Source organism: Cetorhinus maximus, chromosome 6 (assembly GCF_964194155.1).
Source record: "Cetorhinus maximus chromosome 6, sCetMax3.hap1.1, whole genome shotgun sequence".
NCBI lineage: Eukaryota > Metazoa > Chordata > Chondrichthyes > Lamniformes > Cetorhinidae > Cetorhinus > Cetorhinus maximus.
Genome location: NC_135884.1, coordinates 8,421,927 through 8,445,646, shown reverse-complemented (window position 1 = coordinate 8,445,646; position 23,720 = coordinate 8,421,927). Strand labels below are relative to the sequence as shown.

The 23,720-nt window shown below is 42.3% G+C and overlaps 1 protein-coding gene across 1 annotated transcript in view; it reads left to right on the top strand.

The window, feature by feature from the left end:
- p4htmb (prolyl 4-hydroxylase, transmembrane b) overlaps window positions 1–21,849 on the top strand; it is a 72,185-nt gene extending 50,336 nt beyond the window's left edge. Inside the window, exons 5-9 of the mRNA XM_078543141.1 lie at window positions 8,919–9,081; window positions 12,610–12,795; window positions 13,587–13,677; window positions 18,175–18,298; window positions 19,147–21,849. Coding sequence (XP_078399267.1) covers window positions 8,919–9,081; window positions 12,610–12,795; window positions 13,587–13,677; window positions 18,175–18,298; window positions 19,147–19,358 — 776 coding nt within the window. The 3' untranslated portion in view covers window positions 19,359–21,849. The remainder of the gene's footprint in view (window positions 1–8,918; window positions 9,082–12,609; window positions 12,796–13,586; window positions 13,678–18,174; window positions 18,299–19,146) is intronic.
- Window positions 21,850–23,720: the final 1,871 nt, after the last annotated feature.

Sequence of the window (23,720 nt, the reverse complement as noted above, 5' to 3'; positions counted from 1 at the left end):
AATAATCAGTAAATTATGTTTATCAAAAACATGTTTGTTTCCTTATCTTCTTCTCAAACAACATCTTGTTGTCTCAAAAGTAACCTACTAAATTATGTCTGACTTTTTTTTTAGAATTATCCCAGATTCATTAACTCGGCCAAAAATTGGATTTCTGCCAAATTTTGTCAAGGTCTTGAGCTTAACTTTATAGTTTGGGAACAGACTGACAATTACAAAAAGCTTGCAGCATTTCAATCAGTATCAATTGTTGTCAAACCTTTTTAAAATAAACATTCCCTTTTGAGAACTTCATCGGGAACCAAACTGCAATTTTTTAAACTTTGTAAGAACTGTAGTTTACACTATCAAAATTAAACTAACTCTTTCTCATGTGTATTGATTTGTATCCAGATTAAAGGTCCCATATGTTTATCAACACATTCTTTATCTAGGATAGCATCCTAGTTATTCAAAAGTAACCTCCTAAATTACACTGCACTTTACATCTCAAGGTTGTCCCAAATTCAAATAATAGTGCTGTTGGGATACAGATTTCCTTTCATATTTAACTAATTTCTTCAAAAGAAACCCCTTTTATCCATTGGAACCACCTAGACCGTGTGTTTGTGTCTTTTGGTTTTCCTAGAATCCTTTTGAATTTCAGGTATTTTTTTCCCTCAGAATTTTAGAATACCAACTCGTATGAGCTAATGTAACTCGTATGTATCAATCCCAATCAGCTTGGAAGCTGGTGATACTACACTGCAAGGGGGTGGTACAAAGGTTGGTTCATCGCAAACAAAGGTAAACCCTTTTATCTTTACAATACCTTCAAATTGCGAATTTTTCCAGAAATCTCAACTCAAACCTTATACTCAAAACTTTGGAATATTTGAGTATATTTTTCCTTTAATCTAATATGGGGCTTTCGACTCTAAAGTGCTGAACTACACACACAAATGACAATTTAAGGAAGGAAACACATTAAAGCTCACATACAAATGCTTCTTTGCACACAAACAAACACATATATAAAGGTATGTATTTATAATCCTATAACGTGAACTTAACAACTTAAAACGAAACTTCAAGTAGCAGTGGGGGGAATAAAGGGATCTTAGAGGCTCCACCTATAGGGACAATCAAACTGACTGAAGCTCACATTTCCTCTGCTCCTGCTTGTCACTGCTCATTAACCCCCCTAGGGGGTACCCCTTTTTCTCTCTCTCTCTCTCTCTCTCTCTCTCTCTCTCTCTCCAGCACAAACAGATCTTGTAACTTAGATCAATTCATTTTTTTAAGTTACAAAAAATTCAGTAGGGGACGTTTCAGGTCCCAATCATCTTTCCACATTCTCTCTTGTTCCGCTATGAACCTAATGATGGAGTTCGCGGCTACCCAGTCGAGTTCCATAGCACTTTCCTGTTTTCCTGACGGCATTCTGTTCTTATATTCCCGTCTGTCTCTGTGCAGTTAGTTCACGCGGCTCTGATAACTTAATTACTTACGGTCTACTTGTTTTCCCCAGGGGTCAGGCCTCTGCGCAGCTTCAACTATGGTTTTGTTTTAAACCGTAGCCCGCCAGCGCGGCTCCACCTTTTTTTCTCTAACCAGGGGTCTGGCCTCTGCGCGGCATCAACTATGGTTCTAATTCAAACTGTAGCCCGCCAGTGCGGCTCCGCCTCATCTTACAGTAGTGGTCCGGCCCCCCTGCGTGGCTTCGGCTCTGCTAGCCTGCCAGCGCAGCTTTGCCTCCTATCTCGGCGCCTCCTATCCTGAGTCCTCCTCCCGATTCTTTTGATACTTGACCAGACCGTTCTCGGGTAGGCTTACTGTACAAATTATGGGTGGTAAATGAAGTATACTCAGCCACTTTGCAGAGCCATCCCGAAGATCCGATCCGAGTATCCTGCCGACTACGCCAAGCTGTTGTGGTAACTTTGACGAGCGAACCACAGGAGGCTCAGGTACAGGTTACGATCGTTTATTCGAGCAATTGCAAGGAGAGATCCACCTCAAGCAGCTTGAGGTAGTACTCTGATAAATTACAAGTATTCAACATATTTATACATTACTAGTCACATACAAGAATACTGTTCAGATTCCAATCTTGTCAATATATAGGTACACACATACCCCTACACCCAGGCAGAACTTTCTCCTCCAATCTAAGCTAGAACCATCTGGCCTTTCCTTATCTGTTGAAGAGCACACTTAATCTATGTTATTTTCAACCCTTGTCTCCAGTCTGGCCCCCAAGGCCTTTCTGTTGTTTGCAGGCCCTAAGGCTGTGCAAGGTTCATCTGGTAACCTTTAACTGTTAGTGTGCTTGGTAGCACAGGCTGCCTGGAGATTTTAAGTAATTCATTCCCTTTCAATAAATTCTTACTGTATTTCCCCTAACACAGCCCAAGCCTGAATATTATCCAGGATGCTGCCCTGAAGAACTCCTAGGGCTCAGATGATTGGCCTCTTTTATATTCTGCTTTTGTTCGATGTAAACATACCAATCATACACAAGAATTAGTGAAACAATAATGTGGTTTTTTTTATCTGTATGTAGTCTTATCTTTAAATAAAGTTAACTGGGAGGCTGTGAGACACATGTCTGACCTCATTCATTGCTGCCTATAAGTCATGGGACTGATACATCGTATCCTGTCTCAAGATAGTAATGATTGACAGTGGTTTAAGATATGTGCCCTCAAATGTATATGCACCTCATGTCAAAACATCCCCTTTTTTCTAACTAAAGGTTTACCGTTATAGAATCAAACTATTTACATGAAAGTGAAGCAAATTAACATTGTGTTTGAATGTATTTTAACATAGAGCGATAAATTTACACGTCTCTGAAATGTGTCAGTGGTTCACTAATCCATCCAGCTTTAGTTATGGTGACCTTCCTGGAGGCTGCTGTACACTTTCAGAATGCTGGTTAGGGATGCTTTGTCTGTGTTGCATCTTAGACTGTGTTCTAGTCGCAATAGGATTGCTCAGTGTTTCTGATTGCGGTATTGTCATGATTTGGCATCTGACATGCCATTTGGTGTTCATACTTGATACGATCTTGGTTCTGAGCATATGCTGACTGTTTCTGCTACTGATGATACCATCAGTTGGGTGTTGGACTCCCAACATTCTATTCAGGTTGGGTAATTTGTTACCAATATGCTCGTGGGAAACAAAGCAGCAGGTTAGCGTGTTGGGGGGGGGGGGGTGGATTCAACTTCATGGAAAATTATGAAAAAACTGAAAAGAAAGGAGAGCTCAGGAGAGGCTATTAAAGTCCCCAGAACATAAAATAGGACAGTGTGTTTGGAAAGGGCTAGGAGTCTAACTTCAAGCACATCAAATAAAGGGACGACAATGAGAAAGGGGACGGGAAATACAGGACTGAAGGTGTTGTATCTGAATGCACGCAGTATACGAAATAAGGTAAATGAGCATGTGGCGCAGATTGAAATTGGCAGGTATGATGTGGTGGGCATCACGGAGACATGGCTGCAAAGGGATCAGGACTGGGGGCTAAATATCCAAGGATATACATCCTATCGAAAAGATAGGCAGGTTAGCAGAGGGGGTGTGGTTGCTTTGTTAGTAAGAAATGAAATTAAGTCGGTAGCAAGAAATGACGTAGGGTCAGATGATGTGGAATCTGTGTGGGTAGAGTTGAGGAACCGCAAAGGTAAAAAAACCACAATGGGAGTTATGTATAGGCCTCCGAACAGTAGTCAGGATGTGGGGCACAAGGTACATCAGGAGATAGAAAAGGCGTGTAAGAAAGGCAAAGTTACAGTGATCATGGGGGATTTCATTATGCAAGTAGACTGGGAAAATCAGGTTGGTAGTGGATCCCAAGAAAAGGAATTTGTGGAATGTCTACGAGATGGCTTTTTGGAGCAGCTTGTGGTGGAGCCCACTAGGGAACAGGCAATTCTAGATTTAGTAATGTGTAATGAGGCAGATTTGATAAGGGAGCTTAAGTGAAGGAACCCTTAGGAGGAAGTGACCATAATATGATAGAATTTACCCTGCAATTTGAGAGGAAAAAGCTGGAATCAGATGTAATGGTATTACAGTTGAATAAAGGCAACTACAGAGGCATGAGGGAGGAGCTAGCCAGAGTTGACTGGGAGATGAACCTAGCAGGAAAGACAGTGGAACAGCAATGGCAGGAGTTTCTGGGAGTAATTTGGGAGACACAGCAAAAATTCATCCCTAGGAAGAAGAAGCATACTAAAGGGAGGACGAGGCAACCATGGCTGACAAGGGAAGCCAGGGACAACATAAAAGCTAAAGAGAAAGCATACAATGCGGCGAAGAGCAGTGGGAAACCAGGAGATTGGGAAGCCTACAAAGACCAACAGAGGACAACTAAAAAAGAAATAAGGAGGGAGAAGATTAAATATGAGGGTAAACTAGCCAGTAATATAAAAGAAGATTGCAAGAGTTTTTTTAGATATATAAAGGATAAGAGAGAGGCAAATGTGGACATTGGGCTGCTGGAAAATGACGCTGGAGAAGTAGTAGTGGGGAACAAAGAAATGGCGGAGGAACTAAATAGATACTTTGCGTCAGTCTTCACGGTGGAAGACACGAGTAACATCCCCAAAGTTCAAGAGAGTCAGGGGGCAGAGGTGAGTATGGTGGCCATTACCAAGGAGAAGGTGCTAGGAAAACTGAAAGGTCTGAAGGTGGATAAATCATCTGGACCAGATGGATTACACCCCAGAGTTCTGAAGGAGATAGCTGAAGAGATAGTGGAGGCGTTAGTGGTGATCTTTCAAGAATCACTCGAGTCAGGAAGGGTCCCAGAGGACTGGAAAATCGCTAATGTAACCCCCCTGTTTAAGAAGGGAGTGAGGCAAAAGACAGGAAATTACAGGCTGATTAGCCTGACCTCGGTCGTTGGTAAGATTTTTGAGTCCATTATTAAGGATGAGATTTCAGAATACTTGGAAGTGCATGGTAAAATAGGGCAAAGTCAGCATGGTTTCATCAAGGGGAGGTCATGCCTGACAAATCTGTTAGAATTCTTTGAGGAGGTAACGAGTAGGTTAGACAAAGGAGAGCCAATGGATGTTATCTACTTGGACTTCCAGAAGGCCTTTGACAAGGTGCCACACAGGAGGCTGCTCAGTAAGGTAAGAGCCCATGGTGTTAGAGGCAAGGTACTAGCATGGATAGAAAATTGGCTGTCTGGCAGGAGGCAGAGAGTGGGGATAAGGGGGTCCTTCTCAGGATGGCGGCTGGTGACTAGTGGAGTTCCGCAGGGGTCAGTGTTGGGACCACAACTTTTCACCTTATACATTAATGATCTAGATGAAGGAACTGAGGGCATCCTGGCTAAGTTTGCAGATGATACAAAGATAGGTGGAGGGACAGGTAGTATTGAGGCGGGGAGGCTGCAGAAGGATTTGGACGGGTTAGGAGAATGGGCAAAGAAGTGGCAGATGGAATACAACATGGGGAAGTGTGAGGTCATGCACGTTGGTAGGAAGAATAGAGGCATAGACTATTTTCTAAATGGGGAGAGAATTCAGAAATCTGGAGTGCAAAGGGACTTGGGAGTCCTAGTCCAGGATTCTCAAGGTTAACTTGCAGGTTGAGTCGGTAGTTAGGAAGGCAAATGCAATGTTGGCATTTATTTTGAGAGGACTAGAATATAAAAGCAGGGATGTGCTGCTGAGGCTTTATAAGGCTCTGGTCAGACCACATTTAGAATATTGTGAGCAATTTTGGGCCCCGTATCTCAGGAAGGATGTTCTGGCCCTGGAGAGGGTCCAGAGGAGGTTCACGAGAATGATCCCAGGAATGAAAGGCTTAACATATGAGGAACGTTTGAGGACTCTGGGAACGTTTGAGGACTCTGGGTCTATGCTCGATGGAGTTTAGAAGGATGAGGGGGAATCTGATTGAAACTTACAGAATACTGAAAGGCCTGGATAGAGTGGACGGGAAGATGTTTCCATTAGTAGGAGAGACTAGGACCCTAGGGCACAGCCTCAGAGTAAAGGGAAGACCTTTTAGAACAGAGATGAGGAGAAACTTCTTTAGCCAGAGAGTGGTGAATCTATGGAATTCATTGCCACAGAAGGCTGTGGAGGTCAGGTCATTGAGTGTATTTAAGACCGAGTTAGATAGGATTTTGATTGGTAAGGGGATCAAAGGTTACGGGGAGAAGGTGGGAGAATGTGGTTGAGAAACTTATCAGCCGTGATTGAATGGCGGAGCAGACCCGATGGGCCGAATGGCCTAATTTCTGCTCCTATGTCTTATGGTCTTATGGTCATGGATATCTTTCATCTTCTCCTGTTTTTCGAGTAATGCATCATGTATTCCTGGGAGTATCGACGAGTGATGACTGGAGAGGTTTATCCACACTTGTCTGCCGAATAGTAATTTACATTGATACATGTATTCGGTTCAAGCAGTGTGATATAGCCAGTTGGCCGATGCTCTGTGTTGCAGAGTTAAGTGGTCTTCTCCCAGTGTAATTCCGAATTCTTCCAGTGGATTTCCGATAGTGCTTCTTGTAGTCTGTGGTCTTTGTCATTGTCTTGACAATACCAAAGATGGTGACCTAGGATTGCACATTGGTAAGCCTGTTATCACTGGTCCTGTGATGTCCATAACCTAAAACATCTGGGGTGACCAGTGTGAGTTTTTGTAACAACACTCGAGTGTAACGGATCCCTGGGTTTGAACCTCCGAGTCATTGTATGCAGTGAGTTGGGCATCCGTTGGTTGAACCATCACTTGCCACATCTGTGATGTATACATTTTGGTGGAAGGGCGTTTGCATCCACATCGGTATCCAGTTTTGCAAATAGGTTATGCTGATTCTTTATCTGGGGCATATAATCTGGACGGTGGCAAAGGCTTCTGTTGGTACCACTGTGCCATACATTTTTTGATGTTCACTGTGCTGAATATCAGCTCACTTGTCTGTCAATGGTCTGGTCATCCTTATCTGAATGTGTAGCTTGGCTAGTTGGATATTGTTTATGATGCTATTTGATATGAGCGCTTGGTTGTTTGGAATGCTGTACCTCTCTGGCCTCTGATTTTGACTTCTCATGATGTCAAACTACTTGTTTTGGCCTTTGCTTTCTACATTGGTGCTTCCAGCGTCCCCTCTTGCCACATGCCTTGCATATGATGTTAAAAGCTGGGCATTTTCTGGCTGCATGTATGAGGATGCACTGCCCATGTTGTTGCTTAGGCTTGCCTGCATTGACTATCGTGTTAATAGTGTATGAATTAGGCATATTCAATAGGCTTTGTCTTCCCTTTCATGTGGCTTTGTACTTGCATTCGCTTTGTAGAGGTATTTCTACAGTGTAACTTTTAGGTTGGTCCAAGATGTCTTTTAGGATTGCTTCCATTGGGGTAGATGCTATCTTGAGCTTGAATAGTTGGTTAGCTCTGCGTCGTAAAGTCACAACCACACCCTTTGTCTTTGCATCTTCTTATGAGTTGGTCAGTGGTCTAGCTTCACTCGCAATTGATCTTCGAGTGTTGACCATATTTTGTCTGGATTTTTAAGATGGTCGTTGGACAGACCTGACATGTTCAGTCTGTAGAGGCCTTCGTTGCCTATAGCAATTTTAATTTTTATGGTTTGGAATATTGAGGTCCAGGAATCGCAGCTCGATGCATCATCAGAACAAAGTAAACCCAGATAGGAGATGCATTGCCTTCCAATTGAGCATTGGAAATTTTGTGCTCACCTTTTGGCTTTTTGCAGGTTTTTTTTATTGCTATCTGTAGCATTGAACAGCTATGCATGTTTCCCCCAGCTCTTTGAGTTAATTTAGCTCCAAGTTGCAGTATCTTTAGTGGCCACTGCCTTCCCTGGTCATAGGTTATTGCTTGACTATAATGATGATGCTGTTGAGCACTCTCTGATTTTTCCCATTTTCAGCTATAAGCTCCACCCACAAAAGTGATTTTAGCTGAGAAAATGGCTACAGGACTTCCAAAGTGAAAAAAATGGGGAAATAGACTTTTTACTGGCTTCTTCTAGCTGTTGGATAGATTTATCCTTCTAACCCAGATGCACTATCTAGCCTTGGCAGTAATGAATTCTCCTGTCTACTTAAAATGAGACCACATGCAGTTTGCTGTTTAATTTATTTTCCTGCTTAAACTTTGCAGCAATTAGACTTTTATTCATTAAGCTCTCCCAAATTTGAACAATATTACCAAGACATGACGTTCATTGGCTGGAGCGAGGTGTGATCCCAGAACAAAGGTGCGGTGTCTTATCTGCAGAATTCCTATAGACTGCAGAATAAAGGCTTGATGGTTGTTTCACTTTCCCACCAGCTCTCCTGTTTGATGTGAAGGGTTTAAGGCTTGTATATGTTTCAATCAAATCATCAAAAACTCTACTGCTACCATGTAACGTTCTGCTTTTCTTCAACATAAACGTACCAATTATACAAGAGGATTGGTGAAACAATGATGTGAGTTCTTTATTTGAAGATAACACTATATACAAATAAAGTTAACTGGGAGGCTATGAAGCACATGTCTGACCTTGATCACTGCTGCTTACTGACTGCCTGCAAGTCATGGGACTAATACATCTCACCCTGTCTTGAGGTAATGATTAAGTAATGATTAACTGTAGTTTATCATATGTTCCCTTAAAGGTATATACGCAACATATCACAACGACCTCCAACAATCACAACCACCTTCCTTTTTGCTGGGTATGACTCCAACTAGTGGATTTTTTCCCCCGATTTCCATTGACTTCAGATGCAAATCTGTCATGATCTGATTGGTAGTGCAGACACGAAGGCTGAATGGCTAAATGTATTCCCATATAACTGTACTTCAGTAACAGTTGCTACCTTCAATAGAAAAGAAGTGAAAATTGGGGTTAGAAAATAGGAAGAAATAAAAATGATGTTGTGTTTCAGGTTTGCTAAGCCTGGAGGAGTTTAAACAACTTAACACAAATGCTTTCCAAACATACCTGCGACAGCGTGGGGTGCAGAAGACAGAGTTGGTTCGCAACAGCAAGCACACGTGGTTATACCAGGGTGAAGGGGCACACCAGATCCTAAGAACTGTTCGACGTAGGTGAGCTTCTGAATGAAACAAAAAAAAGCATTGTGTCAGAACATTGTGTATTTACCAAGGCTGCTATTCTAATTGGGGTGACGTGCAAGCCAAGAATTTAAATGCAGGAGAGTTTTTTAAAGAACATATTTACTTTAGTTGCCTTTAACAAAATTCCTGACCATAGTGTTATTTGACTATCTTCTGCAGTGCTTTTCATTCCAGAGTTGAATTTTCTGAAGTCATTCCCAGCTGGTAATGCTGCATTTGTACCATGGCACTATTGCCAGAGTAATGATAAATGAGGCAGCACTCATACCTGCAGCAATAGTAGCTTACATCAAGGCGTTTCTTTGTGCTGCCAACATGATTGTAAGCAGGTGCCAATCACAAACGTAGAACAATGTGGCTTTTCGTTTTGCTGACTTGTATAGGCCTTCTCCCAACGTTGGATGTCTTCACTCAGAAACTTGTCACAAAGTGATTGGGAAGCAACTGCACAATTGCAAGTTTACGCTTCAGTGTTTCTGCTAGTACTCGGTCTACTCTGCAGAGTAAATTGAATGAACTAGAGATGAGCAATCACAATATATTACAGAAACCTCTGCAATGAAAACAGTCCAGTAAAATGAGATTAGTGTTATGCTCCCATAACAGAACTTTACAAATGTAACCCCTCATTACAGCTCCATCGAAAGTGGGATGCGAATTGAAAATTCACAGTACATAGAATTAAGACTTAAGTAGTTGCAAATGCAGTTGGGAGGGAGCCCATAGTTATGCAAAGTAATCATCCGATTGTTTGCTTACACTTTGGCACATTGAGATAAAAGGTAATTTCTTTGACATGCAAACAGAATCAAGTTATTTTCTTGACTAAAGTGTTTAATTAGTTAAATGTACTGTGCCAGGTAACAGTTTTATTGGTGACTGCGATCAGTAATAGTCATGCGGTCCTCTCACTGTCATTAATAAAATATTAAACAGGTATTCTCTGGAGATCCAGTTGGCCTCAATTTATGCCCCCTGTTTGGGTTGCAAAACACTTGGAGCCTGTCCTATTAGCTGAATGCTTGTTATGCCATGAAGTGCCATCATGGTGCAGACATGCAGGCACGTACAACTAGTTCAGCATTGATTCCAGGCATGTGCTGTACAAATCCACTTCCAACAGGCTTATATAACACATTCATTATATACTTTTGTGATCTCCAACCAGAGGACCATGATTGCATTTGAACTCGCTGGGCCGAAGTGGCAATCTTGTTACTGATTTTCCTACCTTTTCTCTGCCCCTCACTTAATTTTGATGATGTATGCTTGCATAGCAGTTCTCTGTCCATTTCAGCCAACCCCAAGCAGTTTGCAACACTGCATATCATTCAGGAGGGGTGCTCTGAATAGTTTTTTCTCACTTCCTCCCCCTTGTTTTCATTAGCTTGGAGGTGTTAAAGCCAGTTGTAGTGCTTTAATTGCAACTACAGCTCCAATCAGTTGACTGATCAAATTATCCCACCTCAAGGTAATGGTTGACTACCATTGACATACCAATCTGGGAGGCCCCTAGTGACTTAATACACAATGTGGTGTGATGCTGAGCCATACATACCAGGAAGGTTCTAGTTTTAATTTCTGGTCTTTGCTGCTCATGTTGTAATTATAAATTGGCATCATTTTAAACAGATTTCAATTAGATCACCAGTGAAATTACTCTGAGCATCTTTGAGCAAGGGAGGAGAAAAGTCACCCTGTATTTCAATTCATGATCACTAGCCAGCCCTGCAGAAAGTGTATATTGGGCATAGAGAGTTTTGGGTTTGGCTGAGTTGGACTGCTGTACACTGTCCAGACTTGCACATTAAGAATGATTACTTTGGCCCCTGGATTGACAATCACAGCATGCATTCCAACTTGCAAGGAAAGGAGGATAAAAGTGAACAAAATTAGAGTTGGCAGTAGGCCATTCAGCCTCTTGAGTCTGTTGCACAATTTGTTTAGATCCTGATTAATCTGTACCTTGACTCCATTTACCCACCATTCTCGAGGAACTTTTATAGAAGCATATAGGATGATTAACAGAGAAAGTAACACGGGAACAAAAACAAAAATAAAAATACCTGGAAAAACTCAGCAGGCCTGACAGCATCTGCGGAGAGGAATACAGTTAACGTCTCGAGTCCATATGACTCTTCAACAGAACTAAGGAAAAATAGAAGAGAGGTGAAATATAAGCTGGTTTGGGGGGTGGTGGTGGTGATTGGGTGGGGGGGAGCAGGTAGAGCTGGATAGAGGGCCAGTGATAGGTGGAACAAGGCAAAAGAGAGAGGTGAAAATCCTGTTAGAGAGAAGAGCAATACTTCTTCAAGGTAGGCATTCCTTGAAGCGAAGTGGCAGTCAATTAAACACTAAGATAAAAGCAATTAGTAACACGGGAGCAATGCTTTTAAATACCTTAGGACAAAAAGACAAAAGGACCCAAATTGAGGGTAGAATCTGTGGGGTGAAGTATTTCCTTCCACCAAGAGTGATTGATACCTGTAATGGAAAGTCAGGAAGGATGGCTGCATTTAGAATGTTAAACTCAGTTAAGACACCTTTAGATGTTATATTGAGAAGACTGTTCCCCAGAGGAATGTAAACAAATGGGTTGTGTAAGCCTTTCTTCTTCTAAACCTATCTCATTGGAGAAGGCAGAGGTCTGTCAGGATTACTTAATTTCTTACTGTATTATGATCCTTGTAGAGACTCATTAACTTTTAAAATTTCCAAAACAACCAAGGGAAATAACCGAAGGATAAGAGTTCATGTTTTAAGACTTTTACTGTAACAAACAAGTTAGAATCAACAAAGATCAAACATTAATTAATAGGGAACTAATGCACCAAATTAAAGTTATTCCACATTAGCTAACTAACACAATCGAGATACATCTTACAATCCCTTACATTGTGCACCGTACTTACATGTAGCATTACAAGAGTAAGTCCAAAAGTTACTTCGGCTCTCCAGCAGGCTCTCCTCTCCCTGCCACGCTAGGTCGAAACTTGCCGTGGCCTTAAAAATCGTTCCACTCAGCCTGAACCTTCCAGATCTGCCTTCCATCAGCAAGGCTCACCTTGGTGTGACTCCTTGTTCCTTAAACCTCCAAATCCTGTCGGTTCTGAACCTTTTCTTTCAAACAGAAAACCACTGTCACAAGCACCCTGCTGGTTTGTTAGCATCAAACTCTGCTTATCTGCTCTTCACAGCAGTTGCTGCTTTTCTGTTCCTTACAACAGAAGTTGCTTTGTCTCTCCCCCTCTGTGTCCCCTTACTGTGAGTTACTGTGGAAAGGTGTGGAAGTTTTCGATTGATTTCAATAGGTTTCTTTTTGAGTTTTGCCTCCGTGGCAACCACACAACATAGGCATGTCTTTGACCTGGTGTGCTTCTGGAATTCCCAACTTTACCTTAAGTTAAAGAAGACATTTTAAAACATAGTCTTCCAGTAAAACCCAGTGTTCATAACAGCTGTACTGTATGATCATTTTAAAATATTTTTTCTTGTTAGGGTGATCAGATTGACACAGTTACCTCCAGAGATAGTAGAGCACAGTGAGCCACTGCAGGTGGTGAAGTATGATCAAGGAGGGCACTATCATGCGCATCATGACAGCGGACCAATCTACGCAGAGACCAGCTGCTTCCACACAAAGCTGGTAGCAAATGGATCCACTCCATTAGAAACCTCCTGCCGGTTAGTGATAAATTCTACCAAATATATGTTTTCTCCACTTTTAAAAGGCTCCAGTAGTTGTCTGCAGCTACCTGTTTCCTCATATTTCCTTTGAGGCAATCACCCCTCAAAATAAAATGGGAGATATACCCAGGAATGAAAAATGCCAATGAAGAAATACCAAGGAAGTACAAAGTCAAGAATCAAACCACTCCCAGTAAAGCAGCTGATATTGTTGTATGATTGACTGCAAGACTGGCCATTTACAAAGCATACAAGGACGTTTTATTAAGCGTATCAAAGCCCTGTGTCCAATTATCATGAAAGTCTATTAGCATTAAAGCTACTTGGAGTAGGACATGCCGCAGAACTGTTAACTTTGGGGGCGTAAAACAGCTGAGATCAAATTGGCCACTCTATACACCCAGCCTGGGCCTGGTGTATGATGGACTTGACCCAATATCGCTCATTTTACACCAATATTAAATTGAAAATTCCAACCCCGAGGTCCAAACTAAAGTAGGCTGGAGATTTGGCCGCTGGCAGTAGCAAACTGACTGAAGCTGGCAGCAGGGTCATTGCTGGAGCTGAGGCTGGGGGTGTGAAACGGAGCAAAGAATTTTTCTGATTGTGCTATGTTGTAGAGAGTTTTTATGGATTTCCAGACTCTTTCAATTTAGGTTTTGTCCAGCTTTGGAAAGTTGAGTATTTTTTGCATACTCTTGACTTGCACCCATTTTGCAAAAATCTTAACAAAGTGATGACTACCTTCTCACCCCTTACCCCTGTCTTCAATCCCACTTCTGTTCCAGGTATGTCACAGTGCTGTTTTATTTGAACAATGTTTCTGAAGGAGGAGAGACTGCTTTTCCAGTAGCAGACAATAGAACCTATGATGAACTGGTAAAGAAAACACATCTTTGCATATTTTATTGATAAGTCATAATGTTACAAAAACAGAATGTGCTGAGTACACAGCGAGCCAGTCAGCATCTAAAAAGAAACGCTAATGATACAGGTTGAGCCCAAAAAACATAGACTGGCCTTTGCTGCTATTCTTTCTGATTAGTAGGGTTCTCCAGTTTTGTTTTGATCAAAATATTAGTCTCGTCCAAGAATGAGTGCTGTGACTGATGCTTTTATGCCTATTTCCTGCATCCTTGTCTGAAAGCATGGAGTCTGTCATTGAAGCTAGAAAGGAAGACCTGTGCTTCTATAGAACCTTACACAACCTCAGGATGTCCCAATTGCTTTAAAGCCAATGAAGTACTTTTGAAGTTTAGTCACTGTTTGAAACCAGAGAATCCATGAGGTGATGTGTAAGTTTAAAAATGCCCATCACTTCCTTTCAACCCCTTTATCAGACAGAGTTCTGGGTATTGCAAAGTTGTGAATTTAGTGTTTGTATTTTTAAAAATCTGATAATGTATTTAAACCTAAATCTGCTTCTGTAAGCTAATTTGGTCTGTTTACATGTTTCCCAATCCTTTTAAGGTATTGATTTATGAGTGATACAACACAAGGCACACATCAAATCACAGGTTTTCCTACATTTTTCTCCAGTCTCTCCTGAAGGTGCTGTCCTGGACAGGGGTTATTGACATTGTAGTTTTTTTCTCTTCTTGAGAAGCCTTCGTAAAAAAACAAGGTCAATAGAGTAACATAGCACCAAGGGTGAGAACCATTGAAGGTAAGGTTAAACTGGTGGTTAGAGAGTGACAATTTAGGTAGATTAAGGGTGGTCAGATGTCCCACAGTTTTTGAGGTCCTGAGAAGGAACAATATGAAAAAGAGAAGAAATACTTGCATTTATAAAGCACCTCTCACAACATCAGGAAATTCCAACACACACTACAATCTCTTTTGACATGCAGTCACTCTGTTGTAATGTAGGTAATGAGACAGCCAGTTTGCACAGAACAACGCCCTATCTACATACAGCAATACTATAACGACCAGATAATTTGTTTTAGTGATGTTGGTCGGGGGATAAATATTAGCCAGGAAATCGGGGGGAAATCCACTGCTCTTCGAAATTGTTCCGTGGGATTTTTTTATGTTCACCTGAGAAGTCGGACAGAGCCTCAGATTGACATCTCGTCTATAAGACAGCATCTCCAGTGGCGCAGTGCTCCTCAGAACTGGAGTGTCAGCCTATATTATTTGCTGAAGCCTTGGAAGTGGGACTTGATTTAGTGGCAAGTGTGTTTCCAACTGAAACACAGCTGGCACTTGATATGGAATAGCTACTGGTGCAATGAGGAGGATGAGGAAGCATATGTAAGATGCTGAAAGTAATGAGTAAACGAGGAAAGATCAGAAAAATACTGGTGAGAAAGTGGTATCGATGACAGAGAAAGACCCAAGATTTTTTTGTTCTTATGATATTAAGGTATAAGACCATAGAGCAGTGGAACCTGTTGATGAAGCAGAACGTTATTGTATTGTTTGTTTTTGTACTTCTGCTATGTCTAGCAGAATAATCTGTATTAGATTTTCAAACCGAGTGGTTTAAGTTGAAGCTACCAGACTGCAGACTTGTATCTATTTAAGCACAAGGGATGTTCTATGATATCACTATGCTGGCATCTTTATTGGCAGCTGTCTGCATTGTTTGGCACCTTTGTGACTTTAACCAATCGTTTGCACAATGCTAAGTCTCCCATGATGGGTATAGAGGAGATTTACTAGATTGCCTTCAAAGTTTACTTCGGTGTTGTACATCAGCACTTGATCTCTGCTGAATTCATTCTAGCTCTTCTATAAGTTAAGTAGTAGTTTATAGCATCAGGAACAAGGAAAATCTTGTTAAAACTGTCACATGTCTTAATAGAAATTGTATATCATGGCATTTTACAGGGATAGAGTTTCTGCTTTGGGTGCAAGTTGCACTGGTTAGGTTACAGTTCAAGTTTCCACAAAAAATCATCTGTATAATCACAAACAGTATCGGTAGGAGTAACCACCATAAGAGTCCTTGTGGAGACAAAGTCCTGTCTTCACATTGAGGATACCCATCGTGTGGTGTGGCACTACCATCTTGCTAAATGGAATAGATTTTGAACAGATCTAGCAACTCAAGACTGGGCAACCAAGAGGCACTGTGGGCCATCAGCAGCAGCAGAATAGTACCCAACCCTAATCTGTAAGCTCATGGCCTGGCATACCCCCCCCACTCTACCATTACCAGCGAGCCAGGAGATCAACCCTGGTTCAATGAAGAGTGTAGGAGGGCATGCCAGCAGCAGCACCAGGCGTACCATAAAATGAGGTGTCAACCTGGTGAAGCTACAACACAAGACTACCTGAATGCCAAACAGCATAAGCAGCAAGTGATAGAGCTAAGCGATTCCACAGCTCTGCAGTCCTGCCACATCCAGTCATGAATGGTGGTGGACAATTAAACATTACTGGAGGAGGAGGCTCCACAAATATCCCTATCTTCAATGATCGGGAAGCCCTACACATCAGTGCAAAAGATAAGGCTGAAGCATTCGCAGTAATCATCAGCCAGAAGTGCCGAGTGGATGATCCATCTTGGCCTCCTCCAGAGGTCCACCAGCATCACAGATGCCAGTCTTTAGCCAATTCAATTCACTCCATGTGATATCAAGAAATGGCTAAAGGCACTAGATAGTGCAAAAGCTGTGGGCCCTGGCAATATTCCTGCAATAGTACTGAAGACTTGTGCTCCAGAACTAGCCGCACCCCTAGCCAAGCGTTCTAGTACAGCAAAACACATTTACCCAGCAATGTGGAAAATTGCTCAGATATGCCCTGTACACAAAAAGCAGGACAAATCTAACCAGGCCAATTACTGCCCCATCGGTCTGCTCTCGATCATCAGTAAAGCGATGGAAGGGGTCATCAACAGTGCTATAAAGCGGCACTTGCTTAGCTATAACCTGCTTACGAACACCCAGATTGGATTTCGCCAGGGTCACTCTGCTTCAGACCTCATTACAGCCTTGGTCCAAACATGGACAAAAAAACTGAACTCCGGAGGTGAGGTGAGAGTGACTGCCCTTGACATCAAGGCCGCATTTGACAGAGTGTGGTATCAAGGAGCCCTAGCAAAACTGGAGGCAATGGTAACCGGTGGGGGGAGAGAATGACGACTCTCCACTTATTGGAGTTAGACCTAGCTCAAAGGAAGATGGTTGTGGTTGTTAAAGGTCAATCTTCTCAGTTCCAAGACATCACTGCGAGAGTTCCTCAGGGTAGTATCCTCAGCCCAACCATCTTCAGCTGCTTCATCAATGACCTTCCTTACATCATAAGGTCAGAAGTGGGGATGATTGCTGATGATTGCACAATGTTCAGCACCATTTGCGATGTCTCAGATACTGAAGCAGTCCATGTCCAAATGCAGCAAGACCTGGACAATATCCAGGCTTGGGCTGACAAGTGGCAAGTGCTAGGCAATGACCAGGCAATGACCATCTCCAACAAGAGAGAATCTAACCTTTGTCCCATGGCATTCAATGGCCTTACCATCGCTGAACCCCACTATCAACATCATGGGGGTTACTACTGACCAGAAACTGAACTGGACTATCCATATAAATACTGTGGCTACAAGTGCAGGTCAGAGGCTAGGAATCCTGCAGCGAGTAACTCACCTCCTGACTCCCCAAAGCCTGTCCATCATCTATAAGGCACAAGTCAGGAGTGTGATGGAATACTCTCTAATTGCCTGGACGAGTGCAGCTCCAACAGCACTCAAGAAGCTTGGCACCATCCAGGACAAAGCCCGCTTGATTGGCACCCTTCCATAAACATTCATTCCCTCCACCACCAACAAACAATGGCAGCAATGTGTACCATCTACAAGATGCACTGCAAGAACTCACCAAGATGCCTTAAGCAGCACCTTTCAAACCACACAACCACTACCACCTAGAAGGACAAGGCCAGCAGATAAATGGGAACACCATCACCTGGAAGTTCCCCTCCAAGCCACTCACCATCCTGATTTGGAAATATGTTGCCTTTCCTTCACTGTCACTGGATCAAAATCCTGGAACTCCCTCCCTAACAGCACTGTGGGCGTACCTATACCACAGGAGCTGCAGCGGTTGAAGGAGGCAGCTCCCAAGAAACTTTTATCACAGCATTCATCATTGCACTTCATAGTAAGGATATTGGGGGGGGGGAGCCCTTGATACTGTGACACTAACGATATGTAAAGCTGTCCACCAGTAAAAGGTTAATTGATGATATTTTTGTCAGCACTTTCAGTATGTAGTTGAGTGTTTGCATTCCAGTGAGTTAAATCTTGAATAATCACCCCAGATCATCTATATTAGATTCCAACAATTGCCAGACTAAAGAAAATGCTGAATTGGCACTAGAAGCTCTTGACTTACACTATGTTCTTGTCGCCAACTCTTTCCTCAGTCTTTAATCCAGAATGAAGTGGATTTACGAGATACACGCCGAAACTGTGACCGAGCTAATCTACTGGTGAAGCCTGTGCAAGGCACTGCTCTCTTCTGGTACAACTACCTCTCTGATGGTGAAGGTACTCTCACAAATCTGGCTATGCATTAGTTCAGATTTATACTCCACGAAGTGCTTACCAATTAAAAAGATGTCCTTTTCCCAGTAGCAGTTCAAGTAGCTCTTGAGAAATCACCCCATTGCAGTATTCTGAAACAGTTGCTTCAAAGTGAAACCTATTCATTCAAAAAAATGAATTCGGGAGACTCTCCTGACTGCCTCATGGATAATTGTACTTCTTGGTACGTTACTGAGTCCTATGATTGTGAAGCCTTTATGCATTTATGTTGAGTTAGTTGATCTGTGCCCGGGTGGAAGCTCTGTGCTCCTGGGTTAGGGATGAGAAAAACCAACCAAGTTGTGTTTTATGACAAATTATTTGTATTTTTTTAAACTACTTTACCTCATTAAGGGTTGTCATGAAACTGAACACATAAAAGTAGCTCAACTCATGACATTGGAAAGAGTAGAACGTAGTTCCTTGTGTGTTGGGTTAACTCTCATTGTGTGTGTCCCATGATTCCTGAGTTGTTTTTCTGCTAATGTTCTCCCCATGGGAGATCTGTGCTAGTTGCCTTTCCTCCGTCTTTTCATTCTTCCTCTTCCTCCTTGTGTCTTTTGCAGCACCTCTTTAAGCAGCCCTCCATCTAAGGAGTTGAACTTGTCTTACAAGTACAAACTTTAATGTCAGTCTGCTACCTGGTAATAGGACATCAGTGCGTCCAGTTTCGTGATCACTCTGTCTGCTGCTTTAGGCTCCTTGTCTGTGATGGACACCTGACTGCAGTGAGAACTGCTTTTCATTCTAGAAGGCCAGAAATAAGATACCTCCAGAACATGACGGTAATTGTTTTCTCACGATTCCTACAGGCTGGGTGGGAGAGCAAGACGAGTACTCCCTGCACGGCGGCTGTGTTGTCACCCGAGGAACCAAATGGATCGCTAACAACTGGATCAACATCGACCCGGATGTGCAGCGTCAAATCCAGTTCCAGCAGGCAATTTCCAAATACACTAACAAAGAAGCTCCTGCGGAGTGGGCAGTTGATAACATTTATCAAGATTTGCATGTGGAGCTGTGAATCTTCCAAAGCAGAATGCCTTTGAATGCTTAATGTGGACAAATGTCCTTATTTATTCGTCCATCCTCGATCAGGGTTTAGAAAGAAAAAAAAATGTTGTGATCAATTGCCTTTGGTCATGAATGTTTAAATTTACCTTCAGCTTCCATGGTAAATGCTGGCAGGCTGTTTGACCGCATGTTGTATCACAGCCCAGCCTGATCCTGTCCCTGCCTGACGTGCGCTTTGGAACATGGATCAATGGCTAATGATTAGAAGTGGCTTCAAGCCATCTTGTTTTTGAAACTTTATTCTTTCCATTTCACCTTTCACCTGCTCAGCCCCTGGCTAAGAAGTTGGGCAGGTAGCTCAGTTGTTTGCACACCTCTTACCAGGAGCATGTCTTGAGGGTGATGGACTTTTTATGGTTCTGACAGAGAGTCGCACCCAAAATGTTAACGTGGTTCTGAGAATTTGCTGTGGTGATGCTGTGTATTTCCAGCATTTTGTTTTTATTTCGGGTTTCCTGCTTTCACACCTTTTTTCAATTCTTTTTACAATTCACTCTTCCTCCTTTTGACGAAACATCTCAATTTTTCTCAGTGTACTCCAATAACCGCTGAGTGTGTTTCCCCAGGGAATTAAGCCCTATAGGCTCGGAATTTCCCAGCTTCAACCCCTGATCTGTGCTGTGTTCACTGGTCTGTCAGCATGATGATGGGAGCTATAGTTGGCTTTATTGTGACTGCTTCCTGGTTTCTATGTGGCAAATCTGTCTGGAAGTCAGTGTCCCTGTGGACAAAGTGCAAGGATTGGACTTTATCGTGATGACCTTGCTTTTTGAATAGCTTGCCAACACCCCCTAAGCTCAGGTGAAGAATGGCTACTTCAGCCAGTGACTAGAAGGCATAGAATGCCCTGGAGCCACATTCTAGCAAGTAACTGAGATCTTCAGGAGAGGAGCATATCAGGAAGGGGCTTTGATATGAGTTTTTTTAATAGGGACTTGACAGAATAGAGCCGCTTCCAATAACTCTCAGCAGTGGACCTCTATCTTACTCCCACTCCAGCACATCCTTGAATACTGAGAGTCAGGCTAAGTGCCCTCTGCTACCTCACCCAAACAGTCTTGAGATCCATCACCCCAACCTTAGCAAGCTGTTTGAGCAGAGACTGAATCTGACTTGGTTCTTACTGATATCCACAGGTAAATGCTCCAGCGAAGGTCACGGAATAGAGATCAGGCGCAGAATTTTGACTGTTGATCTACCCATCCCTAGATGTGTAGGCTGTACAGATCAATGTTGTGCTACCGTGACAACCCAGCACAGACCAGTGATCAAACCGCAGGCATTTCTGGCCATTCATGATTCAAAACCATGCTAAATGGTGTATTCACCAATTTAGCATCAGGCAAGATCATAGAACTCCACTGTGACCAATTCTTGAGTTGGATGAACAGTCCTCAGACTTTTGGATACATCAACTATGACGTACAGAAATACAGGTTATCTATCTGACATGTGATGTCAGCATTTAAGGGAAAGAAAGTTTCTCAATGTACAAAACTTAGAAAAAGATAATATATATTTGCCCAAATAGTATGTTAACTCAGTGCATAGGTATTTATTTTTTTTAAATCTGCATGTAGAAAATTTTCTGCATTAATATGTAAGCATCATGTTTCTTATTTTGTATGTCGGGTTTTATTCCTTCCATTTCTATTTCTTTCCATTTCTATATCTTCCCTCTCAAATAAATGGTTGCCTTCACTGGATGGCAGAACAGGGGCTGAGAGAGGGGAAGGATTTATCCGCAGATACTGCCTAAACTCATTCTCTGGTGGCAAATAAGTTAATTTAATGGGCTTACCCAGCTGCATTGTTGGAACCTCGGAGCACTGTCACTAGGACCCCAGCCTTGTCTCCTTAGTTCTCTTCATTGTTTCTTTTGTTCAGGGGTTAATTCTATCTCCCTTTCAATTTCCCTCATCCTCTTCTCCAGATATTGCCTCCTGCTAGAGTTCAGATCCATGGCCTGGTTGCTCCCAACACCTCGCCCAAATGGCCATTACTCATTTGCTGAGCCTAGACTGTATGTTAACAAACTGTTGCGCTATGGAGGCCATCCTAGCTGAGCCAAGTCCTGATCCTATCCTCTCCCAGTGTCCACTTTCCAAAAACGAATAATGGCATTTAGCAAGAGTATGCCATTCAACCCCCTTGAACCTGCTTCGCCATTTAGTAAAATCATGGCTGATTTTTCTACCTCAACTCTACTTTCCTGCCATATCGCTGGACTCCCTTAGTACAGTATTCAAAAATCTATTTATCTCTGTCTTGAATATTCTCAGCACCCTCTAGGGTAGAGAATTCCAAAGATTGACAACCACTTGAGTGAAGAAATTCCTCCATCTTAGTCCTAATAGGGAGGGCCCTGTTATTCTGAGACTGACCCTGAGTATTAGATTCTCCAGCCAGGAGAAACATTCTCCCAGCACCTACCCTGTCAAGTTCCTTAAAAAATTAAAAAACATTAGGGAAAATCGGCTTAATCTACTCAATCTCTCACCATCCCAGGAATTAATCTATTAGATCTTCATTGTACGCCCTCTAAGGCAAGTATATTCTTCTCTACAGAAGGAGATCAAAATTGTACACAGTCCACCAGGTGTGATCTCACCAAGGTACTGTACAATTGCAGTATGACCTCTTCACTCGGAGGTCACTGGAGAATGATGAGGAACAGGGAATTCTCGCTGTCTGTCTTCCCTTCCTTAAGGTCCCTGAAGCTCCAATTGTTGCCCCAAATAAGATCAGTTAATGCAGCACAACTAGGAGTTCACATTGTGTACTCATTTATTAATTTGAGTGTGTCCCAATAGCAGGGGTATAATAGGAGGGGAAGAAAGTTTTTCACAGTCCACAAGCTTTGAAGACATGAAATAATTCATCAATGACACTTGTATTTTTAGCACCAGGAACTTAAGTCACTTGCAGTTCTTCTCTTCATCATGACACCTGTACTTAAAACAACAGTCCAATACCTCCATTGAGGATGTTTTCACAATTGTCCTAAAATAAAACCAGGAAACGTTGGAAATACAAAGCAGCAAAAGAGAAAGGGCAGGTTAATTTCCCAGCTTGAACCTTTCATCAGAATTAGTATTCTGAGGAATTGCTTCCACTCCAAAATATTGCCCTCTTTTAGAATCAGACTGACATGCTGCATGTTTCCAGTATGGTTTCTTGCAGACAAGGAATAACTCCTGCAAAAAATGGAAGGAGCATCCATGCCTCTCCTTTTTCACTAAAGACACAATGAATAGTTTACACTGATCCCCGCACACCCACCCCTCCCCCACATCCTTGTCACTGATTCTAGAGAAAAATAATCACTTAGCAGATTCCAAGGATAAAGAAGTAAAACATTTTGTGCACCAAAATTTAATAACTCACTAAAAGATTTCTTTTTTTGGTACACTCTTGGTACTTAGGGGAAGAATCAAAGCCCTTTCTGCCGGACACAATTAAACTTATTTCTTAAAACAAGGTAGGGGAGAAGATGAGATAAATCAGGGGGATTAACTTACATTTGAAAGCTTTTATAGGTTATAGAAGAAAGCGGGTGAGGAATTCCATAGTTTGGAGATTCTGGGAAAGTGAGTTGAGAGCGTGGTGTTGAATATTGCAAGTGGTTTGTTATTGTTGCAGAATCTACATTTTTACTGTCTTCGGGACTTTAGTGGTACTTTGGCTCTAAATTGCATGGTTACCACAATCATAGGATCTTGCGTTATAACAAATCATTTGCCTTAGTCACGAGTCTTGCTTTCAGTACAAGGAAGATGGTAGGTGAATGTCTGAAAGTTTTTTTAGTTATTCATTCATGGGATGTGGGCGTCATTGGCTAGGCCAGCATTTGTTGCCCATCCCTAATTGCCCTTGAACTGTCCTTGCTAGGTTATTTCAGAGGGCAGTTAAGTCAACCACATTGCTGTGGGTCTGGAGTCACATGTAGGCCGGACCAGGTAAGGATGGCAGATTTCCTTCCTTAAAGAACATTAGTGAACCAGATGGGTTTTTATGATAATTGATAGTTTCATGGTCACCATTACTGGGGCTAGCTTTATATTCCAGATTTATTAACTGAATTCAAATTCCACAAGCTGCCATGATAGAATCACAGAATTGTTACAGTGTAGAAGGAGGCCATTCAGCCCATCGTGCCTGCACCGGCTCTCCGAGCATTTTAACTTAGTGCCAATCTCCTGCCTTTTCCCCGGTAGCCCTGCACATTGTTTCTATTTCGATATTCGTTCAATGCCCTCTTGAATGCCTCAATTGAACCTTCCAGGCAGTGCATTCCAAACCCTAACTACTT